Here is a 25,944-nt window from a genome sequence, read left to right as displayed (position 1 = left end):
GTTCTTTTTCATGACTGTTTTAAAACCACTGCAATAACTTATTGAATTGACTCTTCAACATTCACTTTTCACTACTTTTTGTGAGAGACAAATGGAAAGCAGTAAACGTAAAATATTCTGCAAAAAGAAAATAAGCTGGTAATTAATAATATAATGCATCGTCATCAGTATTAAGTGGAAGTTTCAATCCCAAAAATGTTTTATAGGATGTCCCTAGCCTGAGACCTGGCAACTAGTAGGCACCTCGGTAAAAGATAGTTTTCTTCTTTATGCCCCACTTATAGCTAATGTTGTACTAAGGATTTAGAAAATCAAGTTTATCTGACATGGTTTAACATTCTAAAAATGCCTTAATCTTCCCACAGATGAAAAGAAGTGAAGAATCGATAACTAAAAATCGTAATCAAAAGGAAATAAGTATTCTTCGTTGTTGGAAATGTAGAAAATGTATAGCGAGTTCTGGTTGTTTAATGAAATATCCTGAGAATCAAGTGAATAGGGTGAGTATTGCTAACTTCAATCTTCAAACAGTTTCCTAATACAGGAATGCTGTTGGCACAACCACACACTGTCATACTTACCCCTCCACACCTGATTATGCTTTTACCTTATTTTATCCAACCCACTGAAAACATTCCAAAGTGGTATCAGTAGGCATTCCACCTTCCTCAGTTACAGTTAATTTTAACCTTTGGCTGCTAATGTTAACATGACCTTAAAGTTTTAAGTGCAATATCATAAACATAAGTTAAAGATAATAGTCCATGAATTTTACCCCCGCCATGAGTGAACCTGAGTGATCACAGCACAATTAAATTCAAGATCCTAGTAAGAAATGGAAAACCTGTTACATAGTTATGTTTTTAGTATTCAATATGGGCCTAGAAAAGAAAGTTCATGTGTAATATATATAAAAGTAACCCACAAGAAAATCTGAATATTATTTAAAAGCATTTGATTGGTCATTCTGATAAAAATAAGTGTTTTCAAAACTACAAAAACAAAAATCCCTAAATTTCTGTAAGAGCAATATCGAATAGATAGTATCAAAGAGATGCAAACTAGAAAATAATCCATGGGTTTTGCAGGGAATTCTAAATTCAACAGAGAGCATGACTATAGTCACCTGTTATTGTGTCCTTCCTTCCTTTGAGGGAAACACTCAGGTTTTTGTTTTGTTTTGTTTTGTTTAACTCAGCCATACTTGTTCATGATTATTTCCTCTCCACTCTAACAAATTAGGCAACCTGAACTGATAATAGTATATAACTTTGATTGCATACTTACTACATGCAGACACTTTTTTAAAAACTGACATAGCATTTTAATTAGGAAAAAAAATTTCAGGTTAAGAGCATTTTATTGAGTATAATTTACATAGAGTAAAAAAATATTAAATGTACAATGTGATAAATTTTATCAGCCCTGCTGTGAATCATACCAAGATACACAACAGTTGAATAACCCCAGAAATTTCTGTCTTCTCCTTTTCTAGGCAATGCTATCCCTTTCACAAGGCAACCACTAAACTGAAGTCTATCACCATATACTAGTTTCACCTGTTTTTGACTTTCTTTCAGCTGGAGTAATATAGGATGTACTGTTTTGGGCCTGACTTATTTTTGTCAGTCATTTAGACATCCATTTATGTTTTGTATGTACTTTGTTCCTTTTTTTTTTCTGAGTAGTATGCCATTTATATAAATATACCACAATTTATCAGGTTTTTCTGTTGATGGACATTTTCACTCATCTCAGTTTTAACTTATAAATAAAACTGCTATCAAAATTTTTGCAAAATTCTTGATATGTTTTGTTATTTCTCTTTAATGTATACATAGGAATGAATTTGGGGGTCATAGGGTAGGTATATTTTAATTTTAATAGAAATTGCTAGTTGTTTTCTAAAGTGAATGTTCACTTGCAATAGCGAAGTATGAGAATTCAAGTTGCTCTGCATCTTTGCCAATACCTAGTATTTCAGTCTTTATAAGTTTAACCATTCTAATAGTATATCATTATAGTTCTAATTTGCATTTATAGACAGTATATCATTATAGTTTTAATTTGCATTTTCCTGGTGACTGATGTAAAGTACCTTTTTGTGTGCTTTTTGATTAGGTACTGTTTTCAATGCTTTATTTATATTATTTATTTCTTACACTAACTTTTTTTTTTAGTGGATGGCCAGTATGGGGATCTGAACCCTTGACCTTGGTGTTATCGGCACCATGTTCTAACCAACTGAGCTAACTGGCCAGCTCCCTTACATTAACTCTTTGTGAAATATAATGTGTTATTTCTGTTTGACAGATAAGGAAACTGAGGCACAAAAGGTGAAATAATTTGCCTGAATTCACACTGCTACTAAGTGCACCTATGATTGGACTGGGCAGTGAGGCTCCAGAGCCAGTGCTCTTAACCTCTACATTCTCATTGCTGCATCTGCTTCTCCCTCAGGATATCATGCAATTTCACACCTTCTCAGTAGAGTGGCTGGTTCTTTCATTTACCCAGAGAACTCCCATTCATTCATCCTTTAAACAAATATTTAATGAGGGACTGCTATAGGAAGTATTGGAATGGGTAGTGGAAGAAAGTGATACAGGATTGAAAAAACATTCAGATTTCTAGGAGCTCTAAATTCTAGTTGAAAATAGGCCAACTAGTGTAGCTTGTTTGGGGAAGTACTGTAACAGAGAATGCAAACAAACTTCTGCCTGGGCTAGTCACAGAAGGTTTCCCAGAAGAGGTAGTATGTGAGCATATATATGTATATACACATACACATGCATATATATATATATGCATTTTTTTACAGTTTTTAAATATAATTTGTAAACCATGAAATTCACCCATTGTAAGAATACAATTCAATGATGTTTAGTTGTACAACTGCCATCATGGTATAGTTTTGTAACATTTTCATTACCTCAGAAAGTTTCCTTATGCCCGTTTGTCCTGCTCCCATCCCCAAGTAATTTGATTTCTGTCTCTATAGGTTTATATATGAAATAAAATATATGCATATGCATAATAAGAATATATGTAAAAACTATTTGAATTCATGAAATAAAATATATATTTATGTAAAAATTTTATCATAATTTAAAATTATATGTAGGCCGGCCCAGTGGCGCACTGGATAAGTGCGCCGCTTGGGAAGCGCGGCGGCACTCCCGCCTGAGGGTTCGGATCCCACACACCGTTCGGTTCCCGCTCACTGGCTGAGCGAGGCGCGGGAGCAACACCGAGGGTTGCAATCCCGTTGCCGGTCCCTGGTCCGGTACGGGGGCAACACTGAGGGTTGCAATCCGTTGCCGGACACGGAAAAAGACAAAAAAATAAATAAATAAATAAAATAAAATAAAATTATATGTAAAAATATATATTAAAATATATGTATGTACAATAAAATATACACATATAAAAACTATTAAAAACAAGACAAAGATATAGTTCAATATCACAGTTAAGTCTTGGAGGAAGGAGTAGTGTGTAGTCAGAGAGGGACTGTCAGGAGGCCTTTAAAGTAATGTTCATGTTATATTTCTTAATCTGGGTAGTGGGCATATTGGTATTTGCTTTTCTTGAAATCCTTCGGTAAATGATAAAAACATATCATATTTTACAAATGTAGGCACTTCATAAAAATATTAAAGATGAACTATAAAATAATCTATTTTAATTAAAAGAAACCACCAAACAAATTATTGGAGCCTAAAAACAATTTTATCAGATGCTGTGCTGAAATTTATCACATATCAAATTACCTAAATTTGTTGCCTATTAAAGGAACTACAATTAAAGAAATGTATATATGTGTGTCTGTGTATATATATAAAAATAAGTGTTTGGTTTCCGAACTTACTGTCAATGAAATAACACCGTAGGTAGATACTCTTCTAGGAAATGCCGCTTTTACTCAATGTTACCATGTTGAAGTATAGCTTTAGTTTATTTTCACTTTTGTGTGGTATTCCAGTGTATTAATCCGTACAATTTGTAATTCATTCTACTCTTGATAGACATTTGTGTTATATCTATTTGTTTTGCTCTTATAAACAGTGCTTCTGTGAGCCTTCTTGTACATATCTTGGCATACGTGGGCAGGAGTATATTACTAGAAGTGGAGGTGCAGCTTCATAGGGTACGTGCATGTTCACCTTTACTGGGTAGTGCTAAGCTGTTTTCAAATGACAGTCTCACCAGCATTTAACCTCTCATTCTCAGAGGTCATTTGTGTTTTCTGCAAAATGTCTTTTTTTCTTGCCTGTTTTTCTATTAGTTTTGTTTTTATTTTTGGAAATTTTTTATGTATTCTAAATACTGTTCCTTTGTTGGTTACTGTATTGCAAATATCTTCCCAGTTTATATAACTTATATTTCACTCTTATGGTGTCATTTGATGAACAGAAGTTCATAATATAATTTAGATGAATTTATTAGTTCTTTTCTTTATGTTTTGTACTTTTTGTTTAAGAAAGTCTTCTGTATCTTGGTGGGTAGGTTTTATTTTTCCTTCTACCAAATAACAAAGTTGAGATAGACAGGTTTCGTTGTGTATCCTTCTGAGTAGCAGGTTTATTTCTCATTTACCCTTTTACTGAGGTTATAACCCAGCTTTATGTAGGGTGTTCCTCCTTAGGTTTTCTCCATCCTGAGCAAGTTCTGGGCCTTATCACTTGTCTTCCACACCCTGTGCAGACATGGCCCTCAGAACAAAATAGAAGATCAGAAAACTGGGGAAACAATATCCATAGCTGTTGGCTCCAGTACCACTATTCTTTAGCCCTAACAACTACCAGGAAATGGAAGTCTCATTTGCCTCTCAGCCTTCACAAAGCTAGGAACTGGACACTAGAATTTCTGTGACCTTTGCTGCAGAATAACAAAGTATCTCTAAAACCAAGCTTGCTACAAGAAACATCACATATACAGTCCTCACTTTTGCTTTTGTAATACTGAGCAGGTGTATCAGCTTGGTGGAAGCTAGGTCATGTGTGACACTTGAGCTATAAGGAAATCTGGGACATTTGAGCTTTACTTTTCCAGCCACTGGCATGCAGTAAGGTATGCTGCATGGAATTTAGACAGGGAATTTAGAATGGAGTTTTGAGATAATCTGCAGTGTCCACAGGGAGATAAGGGAACTTCCACCCTACCTTCAGGCCTAAGATACATGAAGTATGGGCAAGGACCAAAACGGTAACAAAAACACTAAAACATAAAAGTAAAATAACAGAAATTATCTCCATTTGTACAGTCTGTGGTGGGGAGTGGTGTCCTCAGTTTCTGTTAGTTTTGTTACAGTTTTGGATGTGTCAAGTTTACATGGCCTATAGAACATTCAGATATTTTAGTAGGCTGCTGGTTCTATGGATATGGAATTCAGAATAGAGATCGGAACTAAAAGTTTGAACTTGGGAGTAATCAGCATTTAAGTGGCGAGTGAAGCAGGAAGAGTAGATGAGATCACCATGCAATGTGTGAATGGAGTGAGAGAGAAGAGGGTCTAGGAACATTTGTAGAATGGAAAGAAAAAGAGAAGCTCACAAAAGAGAACAAAAGAGTCATTTAAAAAATTAGACTGAAAATTAGGATACAGTGTTATAGAAGTCAAGGAATAAATATCTTCCAGAAAAAAGGATTTATTATTAGTGTTGAATGTTGTAGGGCAATCTAGAAGGCAAGACACTGCCTTGATTATGCAGGTTGTATACTACACAATTCTAGAGGGTGCTAGAAAGACTGTGAAATGTAGAGTTGGCATACAAACTGAATAGCTATATGTAAAGACCCTGAATGAGAGTTAAAAGTTTGCATTGGTTTTAGCAAAGAGGGAATTTGTCAGCGTTCATTGTAATTGTGAGAGTTGTAGGGGCAGATACCAAATTGCAATGGGTTGAGGACATTGGGAACTGAGGAATGGTTCACCACTTACTATAAAGCAGTTTAATTATTGGATTATGGCTCTTTTCCCATCACCAGGCTGTGAAGTGTTTCATCCTTTTAACAACATTGCCAATGCACTGGCTGCCATGAATATGACTAATGAATGCTGGATCGATTATTAGATTATATACCTTTTCCTTCACCTTTTTTGGTTAGATAATTTGCTCATTTTCTCTCTGGCTTTATTATTTCTGGTGACATCTTTCCTTCAATGGTTATAATACTGAAATAAATCATATTTTTATTGCTTATTTCATTTTTAATATTTTGTGCTCCCTTTTCTTAGTGTCAGCATATATTTATTCCATACTTAGTTATATCAAATGCTGTGGACTAAATTGTTTGCCCCTAAATGCATACGTTAAAGCTGCAATGTAACTATATCTGGAGTTACAGTCTTTCGGAGGTAATTAAGGTCAAAAGAGATCATAAGGGTGGGGCCCTATTCCAAAGAGGAAGAAAGATCATGTGAGGACACAGAAGGCAGCTGTCTGCACACTAGGAAGAGAGCTTTCGGAGGTAATTAAGGTCAAAAGAGATCATAAGGGTGGGGCCCTATTCCAAAGAGGAAGAGAGATCATGTGAGGACACAGAAGGCAGCTGTCTGCACACTAGGAAGAGAGCGCTCACCAGAATGGGCACCAAACATGTTGGCACTCATTTATTGTACTTTCAGCCTTCAGAACTGTGAGAAAATAAATTCTTGTTGTTTAAGTCACTCAGTCTATGGTATTTAGTTATTGCAGCCAAGCAGACTAAGACACCACAGGCCCTGTAATAGGCAGTGGAAATTAAAACATGAGCAGAAGACAGATGGTTTGTCCTTGCGATGTTTTAGAAATTTATAATTTAATATATAATTATTATAACAATTATAAACATGTTATAGTTATAATTATATATTATACTTAATAATATTAACATATATTAGTAATGTAATGTTAAGTTTATAATTTAACATTAAAATAATGTTTATAGGGCCAGCCCTGTGGCTCACTCAGATGAGTGTGGTGCTGTTAGCACCGAGGCCGCAGGTTTGGATCCTATATAGGGATGGCTGGTGCGCTCACTGGCTGAACGTGGTGCGGATGACACCAAGCCGAGGGTTGCGATCCCCTTACCGGTCAAAAAAATTAATAATAATAATATTCATAATGTTGATCAATTATGTAAAAATTAAATATTGGTCAATCATATAAATATTAAGTGACTAGCTATATAAGTGGCAAAAAGGAAAAGTGGAGCAGTAGGAGTAGGATATAGACAGGGTGCTGGACCTAGCTGTAAGGTAAGGGCAAGGCTTTTCTGAGAAAGTGACTTGTCTATAAATATGATGGATGAGTGAGTGAGAGCAGCACAGGAGGGAGAATGTTCCAAGCTTTAGGACTAGCATGTTCAAAGGCCTTATGGTGGGTGCATAGAACTAAGGGAGATTACAGTGAGTGGAGTTCAGAGATCAAGAGGGATCTTGACAAGATTTGGGGCTGAAAAGATGGATATTGGTCATATCATTTATGGTCTTGTAAGTCAAATTAAAGACTATAGTCTTTATCCTAAGAGCTGAGAAATCACTGAGAGGGAGGTACATGGTCTTTGCCTTGTAGAGAGATCATTTGGTTATAGTGTGAAGAGTGAACTAGAAAGGTAGCAAGAACGGATGGAAGGAGCCTATCTGCTCTCAAGTGAAGCTTTCATTTTTTTTTCATCTATTGTGAACTTTTTATTTTAAAAAGTTTGCACCCTTGAAGTAACTTCTCAAAGTACAAATTGAAAAAACAGGCAGTCCAATAGAATTTTGGTTCCTTTACATTTATAACCCTTTGAATATTTAATTAATAATGTTCGTCTAAATGACATTTTTGTTACATAATATGTTCCCTCTGGTGTTTATAGCTGCAGTAGTTAAATAATATAGATGGCTCACTCTTACCCATTAGTTAAATGAATGTTATTGCTTATATTGGAAATGCCAAGTGTTAAGCATGTTTCAAAATAGTATATAATAAAATTAAATGGTTAGTTAAATTTTTACATTTTATCTGTTCTGCTTAATTAAAAACCTTAAAGATCACATAATAAAAAGATAATGCATCAAATTTGTAATTTGAAAATTAAATGATGTTCTCATTGTACACAGCAACCGAAAACATTCTCTACCATAAAGAAAAAACAAAAAATGCGTTAGCTCCCTCTGCTGCTTGAACAGATTATTTCATGTGCAGACATTATTTTGTCAACATTTTTCTGTCATTATATGAAATTGGCTTAGTTACTTTCCTTCTTTTCTTCATGCTTTCCCCGCGTGATAAATTTAAGACATGAAAATTCTGTCCAATAAAGTTTCCTTAATCCTAGTAAAACAATTTTTCTAATTTTTGGTTTAATTTTTCCCAAGTAGATAAACTGCTGTGCCACTACTTTAAAGGCTTTGAATTCCGTAAATCAGTTGCTTCCAGTTTCATCATTGATCTGAGTGTGCCCATTAAAACTTGTTTTATCATATATGTATTTGTGTAATTTTTAAAAAATTAAGTGACTTAAGGCTTATAAACTTAAATTTAATAATGGATATGTCCTATTTTACCTGTTCTAACATTATATTAGAAATAAATATCACAAATATCATACATATATGTATATTTTTTAAAGCTGTGTGAATACAGGTGAAATAGTTGGCAGTCTTATTTATAATTGACGTGTCTGTATGTACCCTGGTCGTCTATCTTTGCCTGAGCTCCATATCTAAGTTTTCAGAAAAGGAAACAATACTGTACACCCACTGAGTCATTTATGCTCTTCCCACCTGTATCAGTGTACTGATTTTCCTCTTTTTTTTTTTTTGTTTTTGGCATGGAAGTATGCTTTAACTTTTAACTGTTTAGCGAAAATTTGTGCTTCCTCTATATAAAAGTTCTCAAATGAAGGAAGTCAAGTTGGGGGATCAAATAGCAGAATCAGCTGAGGGATTTTTTCTAAACCTACCTCTCTATACATAAATTAGTGTATTATTTTGGGTTAATTAAAAAATGTTATGCCCTAGTTTTAGTTTTGTTTTTTGTAAGCTTAGGGAAGAAAAGCAGTGTCATGCCTTAAAACATACTCAGGCTAGAGAGATAAGAAAGTTTGTTGCCCTAAGAACTATAGTATTTATTTGTTATAGGAGGTAATATTGGAAGATTGTTGGTGGAGGACATGGGTTACGAAGCCAGACTGCTTGTATGGAAATCTTTGTTTTGATGCTTACATGTGACCTTGACAAATTACTTAAAAGTTACTTAATTTCTCTTGTTTCAGTTTCCTTATCTATAAGATAGTAAAAACTCTCAAAATGGTACCTGGGGAATAGTAAGCACAATATAAATGTTTGTTACGTACTAAAAATAAGAATAAGTACATTGTAAAACTTCCTTCACCTACCTGCAACTAGGACCCTGTTTATTCTCATAGGAATATTCACAAAGCATTTCAAGAATTTATAGTGGATAGTGGTTTCTTAGTGTTTTGATCAATGTTATGTGATTAAACATCACGTTCAATTTATTTGATTAAGTGAAATAATGAAATTTGCATAGTGAGAGAATACATGTAAGCACAGTTCCTGGCATATTAATAAGTAAGTCTCTTCACACTCTTTGTATGGTCAACACTATATCTAGTAATTACTGTATAAATATTGATAGGTTGATTGCCATTAAATTACCTTGACATTAATATTCTATTATTCTTTCTACCAGTGTAGAAATTTTCTTTATATTTCTTTCCTTCCTCCCTCCCTTCCTTCCTACATGTGGAAAGAATGTTGAAAAGTCAGAAAAAATTCTGGATGTAGTAATGAAAAGACAACTTTATTAGTCAATTCCAATTTGTATTCTCTATAAGGGCCTTTTTAAGAATTTATTAGAGTTGTACTAATCTGCATAATTGTCTGCTAATAGAAGGAGATAATGAGTATGATTATGGATGTTTCACATTAATTCTAGTTTTCAAAAACTATCCATTCTTTCATTTCGTAATCTGAAGCGAAGTATTTAGGTAAAGCTACACTGTTTATTTTTATTGAGTCACTTCTAATAAGTTCACCAAAATTCTTTAAAAAATAGATTTGTATAGCCCATTTAAATTTGTTATAATGGATCTTGACCCATATGGGATCAAATTATTGAGAATTCAGATTTCTAAATGAAAATTTTCAAACAATACATAAAGTAAAAAGCAAGCACTCTGTTATCAGGGCATATTTTTGGTAGAAGCTAGGGGAGGTAAAAGGTAAAGATTACAGTGAAGTATATAAAATTTTATACAAAGTAGGCATCTGTTCACCCAGCATTTATTAAGTACCTGTTATATTCAAGGCATGTCTTATAATCTGAGGGTACAAAGAGGACTAAAATAGTGCAAGGCCCCATGGAGCCTACCAATTAATGGGATTTGGACCTGGGAATTAAAACAAGAAAGGCCTCTACTATCTAAATTAGAGATTTTCAGGAGATGAAAGATCATTTCCGGATGAAAAACAGGGTTATGTGTCATGAGCATAAATAAAATGAAATTATATTTTAGTTGTTGGAATATATAGAAAATAAAATTATTTGAAAAATCATTTTTCTTCGTATTTTTATAACCATAATAATACTAAAAATATTAACATGAAATAGAGTGGATGTATTTAACATTTTGATCAACATAAAGCATTTAGAAACATTTAAATATACCTTGTTTATTTTTAATCTAATGGCTGCAGATACTTTCCATCTTTTGCCAATGTATTCTACCTTTAAAGATATCTTTCTCAAACTTCCTGATAAAGTAGACTAAAGATAGAGAGGATCTTCAGTTTAGTGCTTTTCCCAAGTGTTGGGAAAATAGAATAATTTAGTCAGCCCCCCCTCGCCTTAGGGATGGTTGGGGGTGGTGCGGCACATTCTTTGTAAACAAGTTGCGTGTGGGTGGAGTTAGTGTTTATGTGCAGCACCACAACCTTGGCTGGCATTGACTACCTTGGGCATCCACCCTGCATGGCCATGCTCTCCAACCTATGGCTTCCAGGGACCTGTTTGCCAGTTACCTAGCTCATAGACCTGCGTGTGATGTGTCTGGTGACCTAGCCTGGCATGTGAGGGGTCTGGGGACCCAGCCTGGCATGGGAAGGGTTTGTGACCCAGTCTGTGAAAGGGCTTGAGGTGTCCGTGCGCTCCAGACCCAGTCCTAGCTCGACAGTTGGCCCAGTCAGCAGGATTATGGGCAAGTAAAAGAGCTCGACACCAAGTCATCCTAATTTATATATGAGTTGGAAAGAAAGGCCAGTAATGACTGAACTGTTATTAAAAATTAATCACTATAAGAATATAAAATGTTGGAAAAGGCAGATGACAAAAGCACACAAAATCAAATTCTAAAAAAGATGTCTCTAGGCTCTTAACCTTAGTGTATATGAGGATCGTAAGTAGGAATTTAGGCCCAGGAGTATAAAGTTTTAGTAAGTACCCCAGTGGCCTCTGATGCTAGTGATCTAGAGACCACATTTTGGGAAACACTGTTCTAGGGCGGCCCTTCACAGAGCTTGTGATCTTGATCTAGATTATTTTCATTAGTGCTAGTTAAAAGAGAATCTTGAAACTTACCAGAGTTTTGCTGTTCTATCTCAAAATCTCTGTAGAAATTGCTGTCCACAGATTTCTTAGAATAATTAGAGGTGAAAGCCCTAGAATTACCAATGACTGAACAATGCCAGAATTTCTCCTTGTAGGGGGCAAATCTAATAATAGCTATTAACATTTGTTATCTGTGTTATAGGTTTAGGAAAAAGGATCCAAGAATGTTTGCTTGTTTTCATGCGATTTGCTTACTGCTAAACCAGTGGAGACTATTGTGACTTGATGTTCTCTTCTCTTGCTAAAATTGAAGATGCCTTATCTTGAGGATTTTGAAGGATGTTGAAGGCTTTCTGCCCAGAGTGGTTTTAGCCTGTGACCTGACAGTCTAGTGACTAAAGGCAGGATGCTCATCCAGACTGCATGAGTTCAAGTCCCATGTGAATCTGCCACCTAATTATATATCAACTCACTCTCTTAAAGTCTCAATTTTCCATCTGTAGGACTGGGTTAGTTACATTAACTACCTCATGACGTTATGGTGATTAAATGGGAAAATACATGTAAAGCAGTTACCACTATTCCAGGCACATAGAACTTCCTTTTCCATCAACTCTTGGAATTGGTCCTTGGCCTTAGTTTAGTTAATTTTGTAGTTTTTAGTCTCTGCTAGCCTGAATCTTGGTTACTTTTGAAACTTTCTAATTTTATCTGACATTTTTGTAAAGTTAAAAGCAACTTTAAAAGTTTGAAATCTTTATGAGGGCAGTTTAGGTCAAGCTTTTGGTAGATACACTTTTCAAAATTTCTATTAGTCTGTCATATGCTTACCCATGTACAGACCTGCACTGAAGTATACCCCTTCCTGCCCAGTTCATGAGATGAATTAACTCTTTAACAAAGAGTATTAGGTGTGTATCTTATTAGTACAAACAAACCTACATCACTCCCTTTATTTCTCATGGTACTCTTTTCAGTGAGAACAGAGTTTGGTCCTTATCAACTCATCTCTGGACTTGCTGCAAATACTCTCCATTCTTCCAGGCCTTTCCAGCCAAACTAGCATGCTGCCCTATTTCTTTCTGACCCAAGTACTATTTCTACGTGGAGACAGACTTCAACTCTACCTCCAGTAGTTTCCCCAGGGCCCCTTTTTTGCTTCTGTTTTCCGACATTGTGGCATGGATCATTTTTGTGTTATTCTTATATATCATGTACTTGAACACAGTATGCTGTTTTTTCCCTCATTGATCTCTCAAAGAGTCCTCACAATTTCTGGTCCATGAAAGTTCCCCATCTATACTTTCTAATTCAGCTACTTTTTTTTTTTTTAAGTCTTTTCTATAGGTTCTGTGGTTTCAAAGGAAGAATGATTGGAATATGTACTCACTATACTATCTTGAAAGCAATAATTATATCCTTCTCTGCCTTAATTTTCCCTAGGTTATTGTATCAGAAAATAGAATAAAATAAACTGTTGTGTATTTGTTTGTTACTCTTGTGAGTAGACATATTAGGGAGTGTTAAAGTGATTTAACACTCTAGAGCTAGAGACTAATACTAGCATTTCCTTTTCTTAACTTTGCCTGCATTCAATAATATTCTTTTCATGTTGCCATGCACTTGCCTGGCTCCCTCTCATTGTTGTCAGTATTGAAAGTTAGAAAAGTTGCATTTTGTTACCCTGAATTGGAGTTCAGGCATTATGCATAAGATTAAAGTTTCTCTTTGGCCAACTAAAAACCCTCCCAAGACTTTCTATTTGCCATTGAATATTTCCACATGTGTTGTAGGATCTTTAAAACATTAGAACTGTAAAAATTTCAAAATATTTTTGAGAGTTTTTTTTATCATTATAATATTGAATTTGGATTAGCACTGGTTTTCATTTATAGTATATGGACTACTGTTATGTGGTGTTACAAAATAATGAAATGTTGTCCAGCATATAACAATAGCTCAAATCCCTTTCCCTTTCTAATTTACATTGTTTTTTTTTTTTTTTTGGTTTTTTGCCTGAAGAAAATTAGATTGAGATGGCTTCTTTATGTATCCTTCCAATATACAAATAAATCACACAGAAACTTTTTGTCTACATCTGGTCACCTTTTAGTATCTTAAGATCTAATGATGGAAGAGAAAAATGGTGTAAGGTCCAGCATGGACTGGCTTGGGAAATTAAGCCTAGAAATTCTGGGTAGTCTCTGCTCTAAGATACAACCTAAGGTAGATTATTCAGTGGAATGTTCTTAAAGAGATTCAACCCTGCTCCTTTTATATCACTTTGAATACAGACTTACAGGATGTGTTTAGAAATTTATTTGTTTGCTATTTTGTTAACCTGATTTTAGTAACTACTAGTGCAACTGCTTAGTAAATCCAAGAGAGAAAGCATCGCACTTTGGTAATTTGTGGATCTGCTTCAATGTAAAATCTGATCCTGAGAAGCAGTATGTGGATAATAGCCTTACTCTTTCCCTTTTTCTCTCAACCAATCCTATCCTGTCTTGGTCCATTTTCTGCTGCTGTAACAGAATACCACAGACTGGGTAATTTATAAAGATAAAAAGTTTATTTGGCTCACAGTTCTGGAGGTTAGGAAGTCCAAGGGCCTGGTGCTATCATCTGGCAAGAGTCTTTCCATGGCTGAAGGGCAGAAGGTGGAAATAAGCACACAAGACAGAGAGGAAAAGGGGGCTAAACCCTCTCTTGCAATAACAGGATTAATCCATTCATGAGGGCAGAGCCCTCATGACTCAGTCACCTCCCAAAAGCGCCACCTCTTAACACTGCCACAATGGCAACCAAGTTTCCAACACATGAACTTTGGGGGAAATATTTAAATCATAGCATTCTGCCCCTGGCCTCCAAAATTCATGTTCTTCTCAAATGCAAAATTCATTCATTCATCCTAATATTTCCAAAATTCTTAACTCATTTCAGCATCAACTCAAATGTTCAAACTGTAAAGTCGCATCTCATCTAAACGAGGTATGGGTGAGATTCAAGGCATGACTGTCTCAAGGCAAATTCCTCCAGCTATGAGCCTATGAAGTGAAAATAATTTATCTACTGCCAAATTATAGTGTTGGGACAGGCATAGGATAGACATTCCCATTCCAAAGGGGAAATATAGGCGAAAGAAAGGAGTAACAGGCTCCAGGTAAGTTAGAAGCCAAACAGAGAAAACAACATTAAGTCTTAAAGCTGGAAAATAATTTCCTTTCACTCCCTGTCTCACCATCTGGGTATACTGGTGCAAGGGTTGGCCCCCAAGGCCTTGGGCAGCCCTGCCCTCATGCATTTGCTGGGCTTAGCCCACAATTCAGCACTCTCAGTTCAAGTCTCATGCCCGCATGTCTCATAGGCTAGCATTGCATGATTGTAGCTCTGTAGTTCTGTGGTCTTGGGAGTGTTCCCACTTCCACAACTCCATTTTGCATTGCTTTAGTGGGGACTTTCTGTGGCAGCTCTGCCCCCATGGCCGGTTTCTGCCTGAGCCCCTTGGCTGTCTGTGACATTCTTTGAAATCTAGGTGGAGTTAGCCATACTCACACAGCTCTTGCATTCGGCATGATTACAGAATTAGCCCCATGTGAATCTTGCCAAGGCTGATGGCTTGTACCTTCTAGAGCAGTGAGTTGAGCTGTACCTGATTCTGCTTGAGCTATGGCTGGGGTGGCTGATATGTGCTATGCCAGAACTCAGGGAGTAGAAATCCAAGGTGGCTCTGGTTGGCAAGACCCTGGAGGGTTCCCTGCGCCTTCCCCTGAAACTATTTTGCCTTCCTAGAGCCCTGGGCCTGTGGTATGAGGGGCAGTGTCAAAGATCTCTGAAATACCTTCAGGGTCTTTCTCCCATTGTCTTGATGATCACTTCTATCAGTGCTAATCTCCTTAGCAAAAGGTTACTGATCCACACCCTTGGGTTCCTCTCCTGAACATGCTTTTTTTTACTCTTTACACAGCCAGGCTGAGATTTTTTCAAATCTTTCCACTCTGCTTCTCTTTTGATTATAAATTCCATTTTTAAGTCATTTCTTTTCCAACTCACTGTACGCACTCAAGAGTAACCACACAACAGCCTTAAGACTTTGCTGCTTAGATATTTTTTCTGCCAGATATCCTAGTTCATTTGCTCTTACGTTCTGCATTCCACAAGACCCTCCAGTATGGACACAATTCAGCCCAGGTCTTTGCTAATTGATAACAAGGATGGCCTTTACTTCAGTTTACAATATCTGTTCTTCTCTCTGAGATTTTATGAGAATGGCCTGTACTGTCCATATTTCTACCAACCATTCTGTTCACAACCGCACAAATAAGCTCTAAGAAGATTCAGACTTTCCCTAGCTCTGGGGTCTTCTTCTGAGCTCTCAACAAAATTGCCCTTAATGTTCCATTCATGGCAATACAGGCTTTTCTAGCCTGCTCCTCAAAACTATTCCAGCCTTTACCCATTACCCAGTTCTAGAGCTGTTTCCGTGTTTTCAGGTATCAGTTACAACAACCACCCCACTTTTTGGTACCATTTTTCTGTCTTAATCCATTTTCTACTGCTATAATAAAGTATAATAGAATAGAATAGACAGACTAGAAATAAAGACTGGATTATTTTATATATATAAAGAAGTTTATTCAGCTCATGATTCTGAAGGCCTGGAAGTTCAAGGGAATGGTGGAAGTTCAAGAGCATGGCACCAGCATCTGCTGAGGGTCATCTCATAGTGGAAGTGTGGAAGGCAGAAGTGAGTACATGACACTGAGAGGAAAAGGGGACCAAACTCTGTGATAACAGCATTAATCCATTTATGAGGACACAGCCCTTATGACCCAGTTGTGTCCCAGAAGCCCCACCTCTTACCACGGCTACAATGGCCACCAAGTTTCTAACACATGAACTTTTGGGGGATACCTTCAAACCATATCACTGTCATTTTATAGAGTGAAATTTTGTAGACCCAGAAAGGATGTTAGCAATTATCAAGCAGTATTTTACAGGTAAAGAAACAGACCCAGAGAGGTAAATTAACTTGTCTAAGACCACATACGTAGTAAAGAGCCACTTATCTTCATCTTGGTCTACCCTTCATTTTTCTGACATGTTGGAAAACTGTACTATCTCAATTATATATAACATTTATTTCTACAAATCTACTTTAGAAAGCCTAAGATCTCTTTTTCTAAAATTTTGTTGGTCTTACACAGCTGAAGTTTGGTGATGGCTTTTTCAGCTGCCTATACAATTGTTCCTGTAGGGGAGGGAGAATATCTTTTTCTCTACCTCTTCTAGGTTCATGGCTGAGACCCCTATAATGGAAGTGATATTAACAAGAGAAAAGCATACACATTTATTGAATATAAGTTTTATGTGACATAGGAACCTTCATTAGGAGATGAAGACCTAAAAAAAATGGTTAAATCTGTGTATTTTTATGCTAGGTTTAATGAAGGGACAATTTTAGAGAAGTGTGATAGGGCGAAGGGGGTGTTATTGCATGATAATAAACTGGGGGAAACTTAGCAAGGCCTGTTTGTTCTGATTCTTCTCTGTGACCCTTCTTTAGAGATAAGGATGCTCTTTCTTCCAGGTAGAAAGGGGGCCCCTCTCACATGAGAGTCTAATGACATGCTTCAAGGGAGGTCAGAAAATCCGAGGCTTTTGACCAACTTCAGGGGAAAAGGACAGGGGAAGGGTTGGAGAGACCTTCCTGCTTCTGCCATTTTTCAGTATGTTAAGGTGGCATATTGGGGGGAGTGTGTTCTGAACACTATCGTTCCTCTTCCCATCATCCTGCACACTTATCAAGCATCTTGATAGAGAATATAGCAACTTCTTTATTCTGTCATTAGTAGAATCCAGATAGAATCAGAGACTGAAGACTGAGGAAAGTTGCCGTGAATGGCACTATATTATCTCTCTCTCACACACACACACAAAGAATAAAGCACTGCATTTGTCCATTCAGTAACTTAATGTTACATTTTAAATTTCATTTCATGAACTTAATGAAATGGAGGGTGTTTTGTGTTTTTTTAAATTACAGGTAGTTATTCACTCAAAAAATTTTATCTTTTTGTGGGCTTGTTTTTAATGATGGGAGAGAGAAAAGGAGGGCAGTGTGTACTTACTTTCTAGCTAAAGTTGAATTGGTATTTTTGAATTTTACTTAAATATAAATTTTGTGAAATAAATTCTGAGCTGGTAATTACTAATATTCATTTTTATATAACAGGATAGACATGATTCAATTGATGCTCAAAATATTTGCCATGTGTGGCACATGAATATAGAAGCCCTTCCAGAATGGATAAACTGCCTAATACAAAAAGTAAGTTTCTTAGTTTCTGAGTAAAATTAGTAATATTCTACCATCAGAATGTTTTTGTCTACATTTTAGAGCTATTTTTCTTGGATGCATTGCTTATCAAGTGCCCTCCCCCAAATACCCCTCTTCTCACTGTCTTTCTCCCTTATTTGCTTTATATACATATCTATATTTTACAGCTACACACACTATAAATAATATATATTACTTATGAATATACATAAGTGTATATGACATATATAAATATATACATTATACACACACACAAATATAGCTTATCTTGTTGATTTCTTAGCTCATCCACTAGAATATAAGCTCCGTGAAGTTAGGGATTTTTATATTTTGTTCTTTCCTATGTTTTCAGCACCTAAACAGAATGGTGCCTGTTGAGTGAATGAAATATCCTGTATTTATCATTCATATGATACACACACACATACATCCACATATAAAATAAACTGGATAATTAGTGACTCTTATTGGTATTATCAAAATGAAAATACTACACCTTAAAGGATCCTTAATGAAACATAAGATCAAGAATTTACCTTGTTAATAGTATGGTATAGTTATTTCCCACAATTCAAAACACCTGGCTTAGAAACATATAAGTAATATGATTTTGGGAAAACTGTAATCACATTTCTCCACTGAGTAGCTTACTATTTTTGTTAAAAAAATTAATGTTTGATAGATATCCCTTACATCTAGTCTCACATTTGATGATTTCCTGGGAAAATGCCAGTGCACTGCTTGTAAGTTTCCTGAACTTTAAAAGATATATTAGGACACCACAGATGGTCTACCGTCTTTGTTGAAAAGATAATTTTAAGCCAGTTCATTATTAGTTTTCTAATCTGAGTATAGAAAATGCACTAATTGATGTATGCATTCAATATCTTTTGTATGTAAAAGGCCAGGAAGAGCTTTATTCTGTTGGTTGAGTAAAAGTTCCCTTCTACAGTGCTTGGTATGCAAGAAGTGTATCAAAACAGACACTTTTCTGTGAAATTTTACTTGCAAATTAAGCTCTGTAGACTGATTTCCTTCCTGGTTCCAGGGTGTATTTTTCTTTTCCTTAGTTCACACTCTATCCATATTCAACCTATTGTTTAAGGGATTATCTTTTAGAATTCTTAGGAGTATTGTTTGGATGGGCATGATTTGCAATATGTTATCATTCCAGAACTTTGGAGCTGCTTATCTCTATTTATTGGAAGGCTTGTTTCCATTTGCTATTTTGTCTACTAATCAGAAAACAGAAAACTAGCTTTTTCTGTGGCATAGAAAACTTTCATGTGATCAGCTTGATTTTTCTTTTCTTTTCTTTTTATTTGAGCTTAATTCTCTTCGGTTATTTTACAATGAAGGCATTGTCTTTATTTTCCTTTATTACCTGTAGGCCCAGTGGACAGTTGGAAAACTGAATTGCCCTTTCTGTGGGGCCCGTTTAGGGGGCTTTGATTTTGTCAGCACTCCAAAATGTTCCTGTGGCCAGCTTGCAGCTGTACATCTCTCCAAGAGCCGAACCGATTATCAGCCAACACAGGCAGGCAGACTAATGAGACCATCGCTGAAATACTTGTCACATCCTAGAATTCAGTCAAGTAGTGACAAGGAAACTCTGCTCACAGGTGGTAGCTCCAAAAACAGAAATCACAGGCTTTTAACCATGGCCCAAATCAATAATGGCCCTGGGAGATTAACAGAAGCACTCTGCCTAGAGGTGCGATCAACATATTTTGAGATGAAGAATAAAAAACTGCTCTTCAAAGCATCAGATCCTAAATACCAGCTTTTTGTTCCCCAGCGTGCAACTGGCAGATATGCTGCAAGAGCGTTTCATAGAAAATCACATAGTTTGGATCTGAACATCAGTGAGAAACTAACTTTATTACCCACTTTATATGAAATACATAGTAAGACTACTGCCTATTCCAGGCTAAATGAAACACAGCCTATTGACCTTTCAGGCTTGCCTTTACAATCTAGTAAAAATAGCTGTTCCTGTCAAAATCCATCCAGCTTTGATCCTAATATGCTGCTGCAAAGATTTTCAGTGGCTCCCCATGAGACCCAGACACAAAGAGGAAGAGAATTTCAATGTGGTCTGGAAGCTTCTTCAGGGTACTCTGACCATGCTAATACTGACAACCTGACTTTCCTGATGGACCTGCCCTCAGCTACCAGAAGCATGCTGGAGGCCTCAGACCAAGAAGACCACCTTTCCACTCTGGAATTCCTGAACTCAGCCAGTTTTTCATTGGGCACCATTAATCAGAGGCTCAATAAAAGAGAAAGGAACAAACTGAAGAATCTAAGAAGGAAACAACGAAGGCATGAAAGATGGTTACAGAAACAGGTAACTTTTTAAAAAAGAGTTTACTAAAAATTCCATATTATAAATATTGGAGTTTGGGGAGTAGAGCTAACTTTGAATACCTGTATTACAAAAACTTGGTTTTCATAATTTTTGAAATGATCTCTCTCTCTAGGTTCACTTAATAATCATGCAGTCCTATTATAATTGATATGTATAACTGTATGTTTCACATATGTTTCAGAAAAGCCTCTTTTGTGCAGTTTTTCTTAATTCTGCTAACATTTTAGAGGAATATCAATCTCATGATACTCAGTCGTTTGTCACATTCATTTTAAGTTTTTTGCATGTTAGAATTGTTTTGCAGTGATTTTATTTCAGGTTAAGGTGAAAAAAAAATGTTTAAGTAAATCCAGTCAGGTAGCAATTCACCTTTCATCATATTTAACTTAAACGGATATTTCCAAGGAGTCTTACTTAATTTGGGGCCCACATGATCCAGACGTGATTAATTGCGCTAAATTGTGAAAACTACCTAAAGGATAATTTAGCCTTTAATTTTGTAGGAAAGCATGCTTCGTTATGATTTGAACTACTTCTGTGCCCTGAGCACTTCTATGCTCCAGGGTAGCATGTGTGAAGGGACTGAACAGTAAATGGTAGATGCTATGGAAACCCATTAAAGCCAATGGATGAGGCACTTATGAAAATTTGGAAGTTTGAGACTGATAGATGTCTGTATAAACTTTTTTTGCAAATTGCCTTTATTATGTACTTATTCATAATAGGCAGTAGTCCTTACTAATCAGTGTGTTGAATATTACAGTGTGCTCAGAACTAAAATATAGAAAGCTACAACTTCATATGATAGTTTATTCTTTTAAAAATAAGCAAACTCATTATGGCTTATGATGATAGTTGTAGACTTGATAAAATAAAATTACTGCATTGAGTGTTTCAATCATATTCGTGGTTTTTTCATCTTTCAGTTACACAGTACAATTATAATTAGAAGTAATTTTTTATTATATTCTTGCCTGGTTGCTAACAAGAGCATTCCAATTTGGTTTATTTGCAAGTGATGGTGTAATGTGACATCAAAGTATATATTATAGAATGTAGAAAAATGAATATGTTTTAGCATCATTATAGTATATTTCATAGTTTAATTTATTGAAGCTGTAAAATTTTAAATTTTTATTGAGAATTTGACTTCTACCTAGGTAAGTTGGAGATGATTATATGTTAAGTGAATATTCAGAAAGAATACTTTAAAAACAATTAATGTAATGTGGAGGACTCTAAAATAATTCTCTACCAAATATAAATTTAAAAGAAGTGTGAAAGTTATACTTTCTCTGTACTGTAAATTTATGCAAATATGAGTAACATCTTTGAAATTTTAAAAATGTGTTTAATCCTTGAGCTAGGTACTTCTGAAAACCTCAGCTATATTATTAATTATTTTACAGCATAGGAATACTCTATTTTACACAGTTTAAAGCAAAGGAAGAGCAAATTTAAGGTGGTGGTTGTTGCTTTTTTAATAAAAGAAATTATTTGTATTCATTCACACATGTGATTTGACCAATCTGCTTAGCTAACTGATCATAATTAATGCATCTTCGACCTGTTGTCACAGATCAGTGTAGGGGTGTGGCAGGATCCTAACAGGTTTTATTGGTTGCCCAGGATCTACAGCCAAATAAATGTACAATGTCCCTAGCAAAGAAAATGTTAAAGCATAGAGCAATATATTTTTAAACAACAAACTGTACTTCATAAACATATACAATAAAAAAAGTAAAACTTTAAAAAAAAGTAGAGCAGCACAGAAATGTGGTGAGTTAGTGATATGAGTACACACCATGGTGAGAGCCAGAAAGAAGAATAATTTTTAGAAGTTAGTCTTGCTAATTCAAGCAAGAAGACAAAACCTAGAAAAAGTTAATATATGAAATAAATTAATGGCAGAGTTATGCAGCTTATTGTGTGTTTAATAAAGGTTAATTCTATAAGCATTTATCAAGTGCCTGTTTCTTGATACCATACCTTTGGGTAATGACTTTGATACAGTTCCTACCCTTTTTTAAATGAGGAAGATAAGCATACAAAATATAAAGTAAGAGTTACTATTATTAATGATCATTTTTAAGAAGTTTAAAATAATTGGTTGGGAAATTTGGATTCCCAACTTTCACCTGACATTTTAAATAAATTTTTGTGTAATCAGGGCATCTTTCAGTGACATTTACCATGAAAGAAAGTGTTAAAGAGCCTACAAAAAGTAACTTAAATTTTTGAAACTTAGAGATGTAAATGAGGCTGATATTGAAGCAGAAACTACTATCCAGTTTCCAGTGTTTTTATTCAGCAAATGTTAATTGAGCATCTACATTGGGGAAAGACATAGTACTGAGCTGCATTTAACCAGGAAACCTTTTTTTCACTCATCACAGTCCTTTTTTAATTTATATTTTTAATTGTCATGTGGTAAAGTTGACTTAATTCTCTGCATACAGCTCTGTGATTTAAACATGAGTGTAATTCATGTAATGACCTCCACAATGAGGATACAGAATAGTTCCATCACCCCCAAAACTACCTTGTGCTGTATACTTGCACCTTTATAATCATGCCTTTATCCCTCCCTTATCCCTGAAAGCCATTGATCTGTTCTCCTTTACTTTAGTTTTGTCTTTTTTGATAATGTTATAATAACAACATAGTGTTATAAAAATAGAATCATACAGTATGTATCCTTTTGAGACTGGCTTCTTTTACTTAGCAAAATTTTGTGTGAGATTCTTCCAAGTTCTTGCATATATCTATAGTTTATTCTTTTTTGTTTCTCAGTAGTATTCCATTGTATGAATAAACCACAGTTTATCCATTCATTTGTTGGACAGGTGGGTTGTTCCAGGTTTTGGCAATTGTGAATAGAGCTGTTACAAACATTCACGTACATATTTTTGTGTGAACCTAAGTTTTCATTTCTCTGAGGTAAATACTGAGGAATGGGATTGCTGGATCGTATGGTAAATATATATTTAACTATATAAGAAACTGTCAAATTGTTTTCCAGAATGGCTGTACCATTTTTTATTCCAAGTAGCAATGTATGAGAGTTCCACTTGCTGCGCTTCCTTGAAAGCAAGCACCTGGTGTTGTTAATATTTTATATTTTCGTCCTTCAAATAGATGTGTAGTTATATCATATTGTGGTTTTAATTTGCCTTTTTGTAATGATGCTGAATATTTTTCATATTTTTATTTTCCATTTGTGTATATTCTTTAGTTAAGCATCTATTCAAATCTCTGGCTTATTTTTTAATTGGGTTATTTTCTTCCAATTGAGTTTTGAGAGTTCTTTGTATATTTTGGATACAAGTCCTTCACTGGACATGTGATTTGTAAATATTTTCTTCCAGTCTGTAGCTTGTCTTTTTATTTTCTTAACAATTTTTTTCCTGTAGAGCAAAAATTTAATGAAATCCAATTCTCAAAAAAAATTTAATGGATCTTGCTTTTGGTGTCATATCTAAAAACTCTGCCTCACCCTAGGTTATGAAGATTTTCTCCTATGGTTTCTTCTAAAAGTTGCATCGTTTTCAGTTTTACACTGAGAATAATGATTCATTTTGAATTAAATTTTTAAATAAGGTGCAAAGTTTAAGTTGAGGTTCACTATTTTGTATAGAGATGCTCAGTTGTTCTAGCATCATTTGTTGAAATCATTGTCCTTTATTGATTGAAATTCTTTTCAGCTTTGTCAAAAATAGACTGTATATGTGTGGGTCTATTTCTGGACTCTTTTCTGTTAAGTTCATCTTTATGTCTATCCGTTTGTCAGTACCCCTTTTTCTTATTTATTGTACTGTAGAGTAAGTCAAAAAGTAGGGTTCCGTGAATCCTCTAACTTTATTGTCTTTTTTCCCCAAAATTGTTTTAGCTATTCTTGTTTCTTTGATTTTCCATATAAAAATTAGAGTCAGCTGTTTATATTTACAAAAAATCTTGTTGGGATTTTGATTTGAATTTTGTTAAATCTGTAGATCAACTTGGAGAGAATTGAGATCTACTATGTTGACTGTTTTAATACATGAACATGGTATGCCTTTCCCTTTATTTAGGCCTTTGATTTCTTTCATTAATATTTTGAAGTTTCTAGCATTCAGAACCTGCGAATGTTTAGTTAGATTTATACCTAAGTTTTTCTTATTTGGGGAGTGAGTTATTGTCAATTTTTAAAATTTTTGATTTATAATTGTACATGGCTAGTCTTTAAAAACACTATTTTTATTTTGACTTTGTACCTTGTGATGTGGGAGTGCAGGTCTTTGACATCTTTTGTTGAAGTTATCCCTCTAGCATTCATATTTTTAATCTGTTGGTAAATGGTAATGTTTTATTACATTTTAATTTCCAATTTTTCATTACAGTATACAGAAATACAATTGATTTTTATATGTTGATCTTATCTACAATCTTTCTGTTATCACCTATTAGTAATAGTAGTTTTTTTGTATTTCCCATTAGGTTTTTTACTTAGATGATTATTTTTTCTGTAAATAAAAACAGCCTTAATTCTTTCTTTCCAATCTGGATTTGGTTTGTTTGTTTTTTTTTCTTGTATTATTGCACTGGCTAAAACTCTGAGTACAATGCTGAATAGAAGTGGTGAGAATAGACATCCTTGTGTTTTTCCTGATGTTAGTGGGAAAGCATTCAGTCTTTAAACAGTAAGTTTGATAGTAGTTGTAGGTTTTTTGTAGATGCTATTTATCAGGTTGAGGAAGTTTCCTTCTGTTTTTACTTTGCTGATAGTTTGTTTTATCATGTATGCATATTGAATTTCGCCAAATGCTTTTTCTGTATTGATTGATATGATCGTGTGTTTTCAATGTTAATATTTATTGATGATAAAATATTGAGCCAGTATTGCATTCCTACAGTAAACCCCATTTTATTATATTAATCTTTCTATATATTGCTGGACACTCGATTTGCTATAGTTTTTGAGGATTTTGTTGGGGGAGGGTTTGCCTCCATCCATGAGAGATATTGGTCTAAAATTTTCTCTAATTTTGTATCATCTTTGTCTGGCTTTGATGTTAGGCTAGTGATGGCCTTATAAAATGAGATAGTTCTTTCCTCTATTTTTCAGAAAATACTGAGGGGAATTAATATTATTTTTACTTAAATGTTTGAAACTACCTAAGGTTGGAGATTTCTTTGTTGGAATAAAGAAATACTATGAACAGTGCTACACACATAATTTTTACAGCTTGGATCATTTTTTGAAAACAAACTGACAAAACTTACCTAATATGAAATAGATAACCTGAATTTTCCTATACTTGTTTAAGAAATCAAATTCATAGTTAAATGCCTTTTTAAATGCCTTATGTTTCTATGGAATATTGTGCATAAAAACTTTAAACAGGGCCCGCCCCGTGGGGCACTGGGGAGAGTGTAGCACTGGGAGCACAGCGACGCTCCCGCCGCGGGTTGGGATCCTATATAAGAATGGCGGGTGCACTCACTGGCTGGGCGCGGTGCGGGCGACACCAAGCCAAGGGGTTGCAATCCCCTTACCGGTCACGAAAAAGACAAAAAAAAAAAAAAAAAACTTTAAACAATTGACCATACATCATGGTTTGTAATAAATCACTGAATCAACTACAATGATTCTATTACATTCTTTTTGGTGAGCTAAGTAAGTTAAGGCAGCTTGTATTAAAAGGGTG

The 25,944-nt window shown here is 35.1% G+C and overlaps 1 protein-coding gene across 1 annotated transcript in view; it reads left to right on the top strand.

Annotated features, from left to right (window-relative positions):
- Positions 1-365: 365 nt before the first annotated feature.
- The window catches only part of RNF180 (ring finger protein 180), a 184,606-nt gene continuing 159,027 nt past the window's right edge, over positions 366-25,944 (top strand). The window contains exons 1-3 of the mRNA XM_008588654.1: positions 366-500; positions 17,782-17,877; positions 19,277-20,236. Of these exons, the coding sequence (XP_008586876.1) occupies positions 366-500; positions 17,782-17,877; positions 19,277-20,236 (1,191 nt within the window). The remainder of the gene's footprint in view (positions 501-17,781; positions 17,878-19,276; positions 20,237-25,944) is intronic.

Source organism: Galeopterus variegatus, unplaced genomic scaffold (assembly GCF_000696425.1).
Source record: "Galeopterus variegatus unplaced genomic scaffold, G_variegatus-3.0.2 Scaffold131, whole genome shotgun sequence".
NCBI classification, from domain to species: Eukaryota; Metazoa; Chordata; class Mammalia; order Dermoptera; family Cynocephalidae; genus Galeopterus; species Galeopterus variegatus.
The sequence above is the reverse complement of the archived record's forward strand: the minus strand, read 5'-3'. Positions and strand labels throughout refer to the sequence as shown.